The 13,901-nt window shown below is 33.2% G+C and overlaps 1 protein-coding gene across 15 annotated transcripts in view; it reads right to left on the reverse strand.

Moving 5' to 3' along the window:
* Positions 1-13,901, reverse strand: part of DOCK10 (dedicator of cytokinesis 10) — a 192,298-nt gene that overhangs the window by 116,892 nt on the left and 61,505 nt on the right. For 12 of the 15 annotated variants that reach the window (XM_039364894.1, XM_039364900.1, XM_039364888.1 and 9 more), the window contains exons 2-3: positions 4,382-4,498; positions 459-548 (exon numbers count right to left, since the gene is read on the reverse strand). In XM_039364894.1, coding sequence (XP_039220828.1) covers positions 459-548; positions 4,382-4,498 — 207 coding nt within the window. Of the gene's footprint in view, positions 1-458; positions 549-4,381; positions 4,502-13,619; positions 13,760-13,901 lie in introns of those variants that run through there. The other 3 variants (XM_039364895.1, XM_039364896.1, XM_039364897.1) reach the window with 3 other exon arrangements.

Raw genomic sequence — 13,901 nt, forward strand, 5'->3', positions numbered from 1 at the left:
ACTCCACCACAAATTCCTCCTAATCCCTTTCTTCAAATAATTAAAGTCCAATCCCAATTAAGAATTAAATATTGTGGGAAAAAATCTTAGAAATTGATTCATTATACGCAATTAAATGTTTCAAAAAATAATTATCATCATCTGAGATAATTTTTTATTCAAAGACAAACCAAACACTAAAGACACAAGCAAGTCTGATTTTGCTTATATTTCTGAGATCAATCAAGAACAGCAAGGTGCTGACACAAATATACATCTAGGAAGAACTACAGAACAATTGCCAAGTAACAGATACAACATAGTGTGAATATCTGCAGGCTGAAAAGCAATACCCAGAAAAGAAAAAAAATGGTCATGGTGTTGAAAGTTGCAGCACAGCATTATTTTTTTTAAAAAATAAATCTCATGAAAAAAATTGTATATGCTAGGTTAAGTAGAGCAAAGAATGATAACTTTACCTCTTTAACAAATAAATATTCTGCCTTTTGTTCGGCCTCTTCAGGAACTGATGAGTACAGTGTTTTTATTTCCCAGGGAATTGTGGCTATCTAATGGGAAATCAACAAAAAGAGAATAAAAGTTCACATCTGAGCACATAAAAGAATGATAAATAACATAGGTAGTCAAATAGGGTAATTAAGGGCTCAGTACATCTTAATGATTACAGCATCATTAGATAGCTTACATAAGAATTTGCATGCAAAGTATATTTTCAATCATCACAGATCAATCATGCATCAATTTTCATCTCATTTTCATGAATATTCTATGGGCAGAAAGGTAAGATCTATATTGGAACAATACAAAAGAGATAATTCTGTATTTGTTTTTTTTGGGGGGGGGGCTATTATTTGAACCCATGAATGACTTTTGCAACACTCACAACGTGCCTTTTCCTGATAAGAAAAAACGTGGAAAAATGTACCTGAAAGATAGAATATTGTGCATCCAGCTTTCGGAAGTGTACTACCTCAAATAAATCCTGAGTAGTCAAGGAATAAGAACCACAGTAATGCATGGATATCTATGTGAGCAAACCCTAATTTCATGGGCAGAGATTTTTTCCACTGATAGAAAAGCCTTTTTAAAAATAGTATAGGAAAATCTGACCTTTTCTAATTTATATTACCTTAATGAAATATATAGTATCCACATTACTATAGTAAAATTCCTTTAAACTGAAAAATGGCAAGATATAAATATTTTAAGAATATTAATATTTGAGAGACTTTTTAAGAAAATTTCAGTATTATCAGTTGTATATAAGAGGGTTTTGGTAATATTGATTCCTTTTTATTCCTGCTCATAAACCTACTTGAACATCCAGGACTGTTATTATGCTTCTGAAAAGATACCTTTCAGAGATTCATAACTTTTATCAAAAGCAACACAACCAGGCTGAATTTTTGCTTCAATTTTCATCAGAGTAAATTGGATGGGTTAATAGCCCTCCAACCTCAAATTAGCTTAGCTGGAAAATGAAGCTTTCTTTTTAACTGTCAATGCAAGGGTTGTTTTGCCACTTTAACATAAATTTTATAGAAAACTAAATTCAATAACCCTGGAAGCAACTGCTGTTTTTTTTTACTTCCTGCTGAAATTGAATCTGTAATGGAATTACTATAAATACATTTCTTTACACATACATTTCAAGTTGTGATACAGAAGCACTTACTATTTATTCGTAACAGTAAAATATTGTTAACAGCAAAATGGATACAATTAAGAGGCAGAACTGCAAACCAGTTTCATAATGACAAACCATTTACATAATTCTATAAAATTGAGATTTATATACCTATGTTAACGTGTAAATATCCCCTCTTTTCTACTCATACAATTTGAAAGAGATTATTATAATCTTCAGGAAAGCAAGATGGATATTCTATTTATTTTAAACGTTTGGATCTGCCAAGAAAAATGCTACCTTTGATTGAAAAATTTGGGGAGGAAATTGGAAAACCTTTAGAATTTCAAAGTGTTGTGTAATCTATTATAATATAGTGAATTACACAGTTTGCTCTCTGTCATATGTGTTCCCTCATACATCACTATAATTTCATTTTTGTTTTGCAAGACCAATGGTTGATGTATTTATATTAAAGCAAGAGATTGTTGCAAACAAGCTTTGTCCAACTCATTGAATGCAAAGCTTATTACACATATTTTCCCTTTTCATAGCTCTGATGCCAAACATAATCCAGAAATGGAAACATGTGTCTTAGAAGAAATAACTTCCTCGAGGGTAACAAAATATGAAAAGGCAGAAGATTCCTGTGCTCATTTTAAAATTTTCCTCCTTTGCCAATATGAAAATGGGCTGGTGGAGACATAGCTGATACCATCAGTTTAGCTCCCCAATTGCTAAAAGACTTCTTTGCTCATATGGAGATTATTTTTTACTAATGAAAAACTGCTGAAATAAAATCATGGGGATAATTGTCAAAGTAATGACTAAGTTACTTTGCTCCCATAATGATATTATCAATAAAGAGAAAAGCTTGTAACACTGTATTTAATGGAAAAATTCTTTTATTGGTATTACTTATATTTGGGAATCATTATAATTAGGTATGCACTGCAAAGGTGCTTTGGAGCAAAGCTGTGGTTACATGGGGCAAAATCTGGAAGCCACCTAGGAGCCAATGAAAAAGTTTTCTCTTGTTCCTTTTCTTACATAATTATTCTTATCAATGCCAATGCCAAAATGAATATTGGAAATAGGGAAAAGTGTTAACCACAAGTGTTAGAGAAGCCAGCTGCAAACAATTTGTCAAGCTTGCAGCATCACAGTGAAAAAAAATCAACAGAGGCTAAGGTCTAATTTTTAATAAAAATATTAGATATGGCAATTATTCAGTCCTTGCTTAAATAACTCATAATCCACAAAAGTACATGAAAACAAATGCTATTTTTCAAATATCAAGAGATTCCAATATTCTGATCTATGCCATATTACTCAAAATGTGCAAATATTAAGTGCAAATCTCAAATGTTGCAAAAAACCCTAAAATATGAAAATTTCTGTGAAGCTTCTCTTAAACAAGCTTTTCTTCTGAGAATTTAGCAGAAGTATTCTCAACATAAAGAACTGTTTCCTGTTCATAAAATAATGTTATTTTAAGCTACTTTGGAGAGGACACCTGAAATGAGTTGGTGCAAGAATTTTATTTATTTATTTTTATGAGATATATACGTTGTCAAATCCAAACAGATGCATGGTCGCTTACAGAATCATAGTTAAAGATATACAAAATAATATTTAACATAAATACCACAATAAAAACTAAAATATAAAATAACTGAAAATCCATAATGGTATTCCATAACATCTACAAAAAGTACCATAATATTAAAACAACCAATAACCAATAAATATTAAATATGCTTTAATATTTAATCTAATATTTTAATCCATTTGTACTGTTTTGATCAGGGCTAATCTGATATCTAACAGGACACTATTCCATAATAATGGAGCTACAGTATGACTGAAAAACATAGTCTCCTATCTTATGTGTCCTTTACTTCAGAACAATGTGTAATTGTTATGAGCTTTTCTTGTAATAAACACAATGCAGTCAAAATGAGATGTCAATAGTACATTTTTTTAAAAAAATAATCTCTAGCTGTTGTATTATGAACAGAGAGATCTGCATATATCCTGTATCAGTGTACAATTCATACATTTAGAAAGAATACTTGGTTTATGAATGAAATTTTATCATTCATAATCTCCATTGGAATAAAAGAGAGGTGAAGAATGAATGTTAAAACATCTATGAACCATTACTACCCATTAATTTTAGGGGTTATTTTCTTTGTGAGAAATAAGCCTAATAAGCCTAGTATAATCAAGAAATAGTGCCCCTAAGTTACCAAGGGAAAGAATGTGATGTCTTTCACTAGCTTGGTTTCTCGTCTAGAGACTCAAGGAGATAGCCTTGGAGACATGAGGCAGAGACAAGGGTTTCAACACTATGCTTTAAGACCAGGAAACAGAATGAACATATTCTTTCTAGAATATGTTACTATAGCCTATGGCAATACAGTGGATTCCAGCCAAACTTTAAAATCTGTTTCATGATTTGACCTACCCTGATGAACTAACATCAACCTTGAAAGCTTCTTGGTATTCTAAGTTTCATGCCTACCTCAGTAATCTTGAATCTAAAGGTCAAAAGTACAGGGCAAGAAACTATTGTGTTTTATTTGGCCAAAAAGAGGCCAATCCTATTTTTACATCAAGCCGGGTGTCTTGAATTTTAAAAAAATGAAACCAAGCTGATCACAATACTATCTCATATGGTGCAAGGTGTAAAAACATCTTGACAAAGTTATAGATGCCATTTAGCTTCATTAGTAAACACCAATCACTCACTGAAAAGTCATCTTCAGGGAACAAAAAGAGGTCTTTCAGATGATCATTTTCAACATTCTTCTCAATATCTGCAATTACTGTTTCATAATCCAAAGGTTCCAGAAGTTTGGGTCTCTCCTGCTGAGACAACAAAGTACACAAAAAAAGAATCAACTTCTATTATTCCTTTGTATTACTTTCTGGAGATGGGGCTCCATTTCCATTATCCCTTCATGCAACAGCTGCTAAGTACAGGTTGGTATGGTGAAGCTGAAAATATAATCAGATGGATTTGGCTGCTCAAAATGTTCATTATCAATTTGATTATTTCCTGATGAGGGGACCTGATAAGTAATATGCAGGTAATACAAATCATATTACATTGCTGCATTAACCTACTCTTTATGCTGAGAAACATATCCACATTTCTTTTAACAGTACTAAATAACTATTTGCAATTATCTTCTAAATGAATTTGGTGCCAAATGGTGTGCTTTAATTTCAGTTGTTTCCATGAGCTATGTGCTGATTCATCCCCATTACTCTCTTATTCTTAGCCACATTTTAAATTCAAGTCGTTTGCTAGAAACAAAAGTACTATTGCTCTGTTTAACTTGGCATTCATCCTTGTCTCTGTCAGGATAAACTATTTGGCAGTCAACCCCATACTTTCCCCAGTAAAGAGCTGGATTATACCTTTTTCAAGCATCAGGAAAATACTATTATTGCTGAAAGGCATTATGAACCCTTTAAAAGCACTCAGAAGAAATAGCCAAAGAAAAGGTAAAATTGCACATTCTTTGATATGCTACATGAAAAGGGAGACTGTCTTGCTCACTGACTATGTATATCTTCAGGAAGACAAAAGGAATTTTGATATTAACTTGGGTGGAGAAAAAGAAACAAAGGCTAAAGCTGAATGTAGATGTGTAGAATGGAAATACCAATGCCTTCCTGCAAGGTGAAAAGAAGGATATAAAGTATTCACCTTTATGAATTATTATTAGATAATAAGAATGTATAAGCAAAGTTTTTTTCTAAATATTTTTTTCAGAAAGCTAGAAATACAGTATAGAGATAGATAGAAAGAGAAAGAGAAAGAAAAAGAGAAAGAGAGAAAGAAAAAGAGAGAAAGAAAAAGCAAAAAAGAGAAAAAAAGAAAGATCTATCTGCAAACAAATATACAAATATATCACATCCAGTCACTGCCACAATATCTTCTTGAAATCTCTTTTTCTCTAATTTCTACAGGCCTTTATTGAAAAGGTAGTGTTTGAATATCTGTTCAACATCAGTGCCTGGCCCTGGGATGGAATGTCTGGCAGGCAGGAAAACAAGACTGCTGCAAGAAACTTCTAAGTCCAGGGGAAGAAGAAAATAAGAAAAAGAGATGCGGGTAACTCTGCTTTAATTATGTTAGGCACAAACTAATCTGGAGAGTTGTTTTATCAGGATTTCAAATGCAATTACTCTATTAACAATAAACATCTTTCCAGAAATGCAAGTACCGGTAGCTCTTGTTTCCTGAGTGGACCAGACCCAATGTTATTCACCATGATGTCCCAGGGTTTGGAATATTTCCTCTTAGACAAGAGGAAATATAATGTAGTCGGTGACAAAATATATTAAATAAATCAGGTTTTGAAATTTCATTTGAATAATATGTGTTATTGCCACACATCTGAACAACAATAAACACATTTAATTACTTTTAAGTAGTAAAGGGAAATGAAAGTATTTTATTTTTAAATCAAAGTAAATCAAATTATTAAACTACTTCCACTTCTTGAATTGCTTTGATACAACAAAGTGAGAAAGAACATTGCTCCTTAAAAGGTAAATTATATACACCCACTCCAGTTTGATCATCCAGGCTTCATATGGAGTTTCAGAAACATATTCTGTAATTTAAAAAAAAACATAGATTTCTTTCTTAAATTATCATGTTTGTATTTTATGAGGGAAAAGGGGATATCTGAATTGTTTCCTGCTGTCCTAGTCACAGTATTCTAATTACTAAGAGTTTATCATTCTTAACATTCAAGGTTCAGTACTATTTCTTTGCATGAGCAATGGTTTCAGATCTGACAACCCCAGCCTTGAAATGAATTTCATTTTATATTTGTAGAGGGACTTTCCTCAAATATACGGTTAGAATTTTTTTGTTATTATTTTTAGTGGAGAGTTTCATTTTTACTCCAAGAGTTTTCTCAAAAAATCTGACAGAAATGTGACAAAGATTGAGTTAGTCCATTCTCCCTTACAAGGCTTGCTGGGAGATTTATAACATTTTAGGATAAATAGTCACAGAATTATCTTTCCCAAATATAATAATTCTGGAAATGAACCTACTAAGCAATCTATGCAGCAGGACTCAATAGTGCAGGACTGGGTTATTCTAATTTTTTTAAAAAGATGTATGCTATTTTTTTAAAGCCTAATAAATTATGTTAGCTAGGTACAAATAAAGATGGGATTATAAAAAAGAGATACTTAATATTTCTTCTGTTAACTTCCTTTTTTTCAGACCATTTATTTTTTTCATGAGAGTACAACATGGAAAAATTCTAATTCATTTTCATTAGATAGGCTGTACATAACATACACCAGGCAAGAATTAGTGCCAGAGCTGGAAATACTTAGAATTTACAGCTATAAAATATCTAAAAAAATATTTAAATCCTGTATCTGGTAATAACATTCAGTGATGTACCATGTGTCATAACTCAACAACAAAATGTGGCATGTAATTTTTGTTACTTGAGTGATATCATGACACAAAATGTCATCAGTTTTCAGTTTTCACTCTTTGGGTGTTTGTACCCCAACTTTATTATTTTTACAAATAACTTTAGGGTAGCGAACACCCCTAAATACTCCTTCCTTCTTTTATTTTCCCCATAACAACAACCCTGTATGGTGGTTGGCTGGAGGGACAGTGACTGGCCCAAAGTCATCCAGCTGGCTAAGGCAGGATTTGAACTCACAGTCTCCCAGTTTCTAGCCTAGTGCCTTAACCATTGCCAGTGTGTAGCGTGTTGATTAGCAAATAACGTCACCTCCTAAAAACCTATCTTGTTTCTTTTGGTAGTAACCTTGTTTCTTCCAGCAATGACTAAAAATACCCTCATAATTGATTTCACAGAACAGACACAGAGCCTGAGGTTTCGGTATCTGACTGCAGACAAGAGAAGAATAGCAGAGTTCAGCATCTAAAGCACTATCAGATTTTAAGTTGGTAACAGTTCTTGATGGCTTCAACACACAATGCTGAAGAGTGCAAACTAGATCTTTTTTTCTCTCACTTATCACACTCTTATTCTATACTTTTGGTGTTGAGCCCTCAGAAAGGTTTTTGAAACTACAGTAAATTAGACAATTTGTTGAAATTTAAGAACAGCACAGCAGACTATGAGAAAAATAATGCAAGCATATCCCAGTAGCTCATTGCTGTTTTATATTGCAGTGTAGTGACACTGACCATGGATATTTTCTTTTCAAGATTTTTGTTTTTATGGTTCAGAAAGTGATGACCTCCTAGAAATATTTTCAGCAACTAATGGGTAGCAGAGAGAACTTTTTCTCCTTGACTGGAGATTCTATGGTTCTGTGTCAATATTATACAAAGATATTTTCCCCAGGATATAAATTGGCTGGGCAATGATGTAAGTAAAATCACAATGTGCTGGGAGCTTCAACAAATCTTAATATTGATTGCTTTGTTATTACTTGTCTTTAGGACATCCTAGCATATTAATCAAAAGCAGAATATTTGGGAAGAAGGAGATACTAGCTGGTGGGGATTCCTCATAAAGGAATACATTTTCATAAACAGGAGATCCAGATTCAAATGCTATGATTTAGCATGGAGGAACTGTTCCTGAAATTATAAATAGTGTCAGTCAATAGTGACGGTCATTATGTTTCTTGTATCAAGGGTCTGAGTCAGAGACTGGTTGACACAATTTTCTAAGCCATGATTTAGCTAACCAGGGTTTATTACATAACCCTCAATTGTTATATTCACAGAGCAAATTAAATAAAAAAACATATTTAGTTTAAGAATTAAACTTAGCTCCTTGTTTCTTTGCCTTAAGAAATCTCACTGACTTAAAGCTTACATAAATCAATGATGTAAATTAAAAGAAGTTCTTAATACTTCAACCAGGTCTGGATGTAATCTAATGGTTGAAGTATACATTCCATGTATACCAAGTTCTGGTATACTTTCATCATCTGTAGCTGATTATCAAATTCATGAAACTGGACTTCAGCAGCAGCTAAGACTTGGGATTAGAATCAATTCACCTAAAACAAGTATGCAAAAATGTGTGTATCTGCAAATAAATGAGCTGTCCATTCAGAAATTAAACTGAGGAAGCAAATGGCACAGCATGAAATAGAACTTCCAATGGCACCATTCCAAATGCTATCTACCTAATACCCATGGGAGAAAAAAAATGAAGAGGTGACCAAGGTCAACACAAAAACTTTAAAATATAAGAAAAATAAAATGTGGTTTACTGAAGTTCTGCTTTAGGATGTATTTAATATCACAGATTTGCTTCTGTTGTGATGCCGAGTAGGCCCTTTTTGTGAATGTTCAGTTTTGGTTAAATTACATCCTTAACCCAGAACTCCCAAATTCTCTTTTGCAACCTACACATTTTCTGTAATTTAGAATCATGTATGTTAATGTTTTTCAATTTTTTATGGACTTTAACTACCAGAACTGGCTGGAAAATGTTGGGAGTTGAAATCCACACTAATATAGATTGCCAAATTTGGAAAAGAAAGCACCTGATGTATATCAATGTCATTCAGATGTTTTGTGAGGTTACTGCAATGTTGGCTCTATAAGCTATTGTTAAATAATGAAACACTGGGAATCTGCAAATGTGTAGTTATACATTATAAACAGAATGCAAAATAGACTAATCTCAGTGGAGAACTCTGATGAATGAAAAAATTTGGCCTCTAGCACTGAAATTTAGTATCAGAGGAAGTACTTTATAATTATGAATAATTAAAAGCCCTTGTAGCAATGAATAATTGGCTGACAGCTGTACATATTTTCCATTCAGACAGAACTGATTAGACACACAGACACAGAGAGTATCTGTGCCGATTTGTGTGTAACATGTTTACAGAGACAGCAACCTGAAACAAGTAATGTTTTGCTAAGGTTGAAGTAGACAAAAACCAGGAAATCTAAATACAAGTAACATGTGGAAGTACTGAAGTGTTATCAGACTGAAAGTGAATGAACTGTAATTTAAGCCCTCAAAGATAAAAAATTATATGGGAAGATTGTTCTGTGAACAGGGAGACATAACTTACATTACACTTCATAGCTGTTTGTCTTAAAAGGGCTTGAGAAAATACAGTATGTAATACTAGGATTGTGCATAGCACTTAGAAAAGGTCTTTTGCAATGTGTAGGAGCACAAAAGGAGCATCTCTTCAAAACACACACACACACACACACACACACACACACACACACACACATTTGCTGCTCCTACAGGTAGAAAATATATCATCATGATGCCATGGCATGGGTAGATGGGATTTAATTAAGATCATCTCACTTTCTTTCTCTAGCTTCTGCTCAATATTTTTTTATAATAAGCAGAATTATAAAAGAAGAAAATTGGGACTCTGTGTTAATAAAAGACTGCAACATTGCAAGCATATTGACTTATGAGTATTCAAAGATCACATTATAGGTTTACAAAACTAAAAAGTATTTATTCTCAGAAATTGGATTTGCTATAAAAATACGTGAAGCCTGCATATATGAATATATAAATAAGACTGAATGTTAATTTCTTACACTTACGGCATATTTTCTTCTTCACTTGACAAGTTGCATTGTTTCTTCAACTTCCAAAGAGTGCTAAAGCTTATATTCACAAACTCCATTGCCTGGCATAATATAAAATATTAATCAAACAGAACTTCTCTGTCCAAATTCATCATTACTTCACCCTACTGTATTGCCAAGGCCGCCAAACTGATCTAAAACTCTAAAACCTGAGTTAACTGGCAAGAAAATTGAAAAACAAAATCATCCAATGAGAATGCTTGCCAGGTGAAAAGACAGATGGCAGCTGCATGGCAATGGAGCTCGTACAAGGCTGCTACAGGCACAGTCCCTCTGGCATGGGCACAGCTGTGGCTGCAGCTGGACCATATCAGTAGAAGACCTCTCACCCAGCATCGCTTCATTGCCATGCAACGTGCTTTGTAAAGTGAATTCTTTTTGTTCACCAAAATAGATCTTATTTAGCTGATAAACTGACATAAATTTTAAAAAAATCATTCCAAAATGTTGTGGCCCAACACTATACTTACACTATGAAAGTATTTTAAATAAAACCAAAAAATTATGTTAAGTTTTTGTCATGTCTTGGTTCATGTGCATTATGTCTTTGAAGAACATAGTGAAGTTATCTCTAGCTGTTTGGAGATGGGTGAGGATGACTACCTCTATACTGACAAATGTGTTTGTGTGTGTGTGTGCGTGCGTGCGTGCGCGTGCTGTTGAGTCAGTGTTGATTCCTAGTGACTGCCTGGACAAATCCCTAGTTTTTTTGATACTATTTTGGTAGTGGTTTGCCATTGCCTGTTTCCCAAGATTAAGAGTGTGACTAGCTCAAGGTCACTCAACTTTGTGCCTAAAGGAAAAGGAGAATTCAGTCTGCTGTTTTCTAGCCTGATGCTTTAACCACAATGACAAACTTGAAGATAGTATTTAGTATGCTCCAGTTGTGAAGTACATTAGGAAGGGATGGGTTATTAACTGCAAAAGTGAAGTCAAGGGAAATTGCCTTGACTTGGAAATTGCCTTGGAAATTAAACATGCCACCGAGAAACACACCAAGAAAACAGAACATCACAATGACTAATTCTTTAATCTTAACCTAAGAGGAAGAAGATTCAGAATATAGTTCCTGTTTAAACAGCATCATTTTTAAAAATCCACTGTTCAAGTAATGCTAAGGCTAAAAACAATATGCTTCATGCAAATACTTTAAAGGTCGTGTTTTTAAAACAGGATGTGGCTTTTAAAAAAGGAGAAGCCTACATAGATATGTTTTGCTCCATATCTGTGCAATTAAATGAATCCTGCAGGAGACACACATTTTCTCAGGCAGTATAACAAGAGCCTGATGAATATTGTAGCTAAAGTCTCACAACAGCTTTTGTAATATTTCCCTATAAAGATCCCTTTTTATAACCATATTGGGATTCTGTTTCATATAGAATTTATTTTCTCATAAAATCATTATTTTCAGCATTCTGATTATCTGATTTAAAATTTCCAGCCTGACTGGATTAGCTGCTCCGGGAAAACCTGGCACAGAGAATTTTGCAGCATTTCTCCTGTATTTGTAGCAGAAGGGGAAGCTTTTCAAGTATGGGAACATCCACTTCTATTCTCCTTAGAACCAAGATATCTTCCTTAAGTTGCTAAGAGATTATTTGCCTCTCTGTACCCAGAATGGCTGTCTGGTCCTTCCTTCCTTCCTTCCTTCCTTCCTTCCTTCCTTCCTTCCTTCCTTCCTTCCTTCCTTCCTTCCTTCCTTCCTTCCTTCCCTTTCATTTCATTTCATTTCATTTCTTCCTTCTTTCCTTCCTCCCTCCCTCCCTCCCTCCCTGTCTCTGCCCTCCCTTTCCTCCCAAATGTGGTAAAGGAAGAATGAATGGGACTACCAATAATTGTTTTTTTATTTTTCCCTGGCTCTAGTGCATGAATGAAAATTATACAGTAGTGGGGAGTGTACACTTGCATTCAAGTAGTCCTTAACTTACAACCATATGTTGATCAACTGTTTTAAGTTATCACAGCACTGAAAAAGTGACTTACGACCGGTTGTCACACTTATGACCATTGTAGCATCCCCACGGATACATGACCAGAATTCCCACAAGTAACATCACTGAGGGAAGGCAGATTTGCTTAAGAACCACATAGTTCATTTAATAACCAGGAAGATTCACTTAACCAATCTTAAAAAAAAAAAAAAGATTGTAAAATTGGACACAACTCACTTAATAGCCATCTCATTTAACAACTGAGATTGAATGATCATAAATCAAAGACTTTCTGTATCATCACGGAGAGGTTAAGTGGTCATTAAGTTCTTAGGAAGTAAAACTTGTGACAGTATAGGAATGCCCTTTCTAGAGTCTTTGTTAAGTCTTTTTGTTTTATCTTAATATTTATAATTAGGATTCAAAACTGAACTTAGATTGGAAACTCATGTACTCTACTGCTAGTACATGATCACTCCCATTAAAACTCTGTATCTTTAGAAACAAAATTTCCAATTTTTTTACATTTCCATCTTTATCATTTTAAAAAATATAAAACTCTTCCCTGAAACAGAAATAGTAAATCTGTAACTATGCTTTACTACATCATTTAACCAATAGTGTTTAATCTTATAGCTTTCACTTTAGGAATCATTGAAAGCCTGCTTCACACACACTTTAATAGACTCATATAGAATAATTAAATCATGTTTATCTTTAAAGTCTGGCCTGTTTGAGGCTCTTTGTCTTTTTCAAGCTTCTTCGATTCTAACAAATTAGACTTATATAATAATATAATATAATATAATATAATATAATATAATATAATATAATAATATATAATAATAATATAAACAGAAACTCGATGAATTTCTATGAAGATAAAAATATAAATTACAGATGATGAAAATGATGATGAAAAAGCATTTTATTTATTTATCACATGTATAGGAGCTACCATCTATAAACACATAAGGTTTAACTTCAACGTGACAGCTTTTTTCATATATTCAGGACAGTGGTCTGAATAAATAATTATTACTCATACATCATAAATTGCAAACTGCTTATTACTTAGTTCTTTCATTTTTTCCCCATTCATATTGAAATCACAAACATATTAGGATGTCTTATCTCATAGATATACTGATTTTGTCCTATTACTTTTAACTGTATGTCTTACAGAGTCTTCCAATTTATTACCTTCCAGATATGTTAGATTCCATTCCTACAATTCCTAACCAAGATGGCAACAAACTGCAGCAGTGGTCTCCACAAATAGTATTGCTATGATTTCACTAGAGAATTTGCTCTAGTCACTGAGATAAAATAGGAATACTATAATATATTCTGTTCACAAGCCCAACACCCCAAAGAGAAGCTACACTAAAAAAAAATACAAGAAAAAAAGTACAAGCATATATATTTATATACATACACAATTCATACTGTGGATTTCTCCGTGATTAGTTCGTCTAATTGTCCTCTTTTTTCTCCGTTCACTGTAGTCCTTTTTAAATACTTTTGCCCGGAAACTCATTGTGTTAGTAGAACCTCAAGCAGCAAAGAAATACATATTATAAAAACACAATCCTCATTCACTGATGATTATGTCTATGCTGTGAGAAGAGGAAGTATATGGACCAGTATGCTATCTCTAGAAATTGCATTAAAAAAAAAAAAGAAAAAGAAGAACCTGAAATTCAGTAATAAATCATTA

The sequence above is a fragment of the Crotalus tigris genome, unplaced genomic scaffold (genome assembly GCF_016545835.1).
Source record: "Crotalus tigris isolate CLP2741 ecotype Arizona unplaced genomic scaffold, ASM1654583v1 scf7180000019924.707973, whole genome shotgun sequence".
In the NCBI taxonomy this organism is placed as follows: domain Eukaryota; kingdom Metazoa; phylum Chordata; class Lepidosauria; order Squamata; family Viperidae; genus Crotalus; species Crotalus tigris.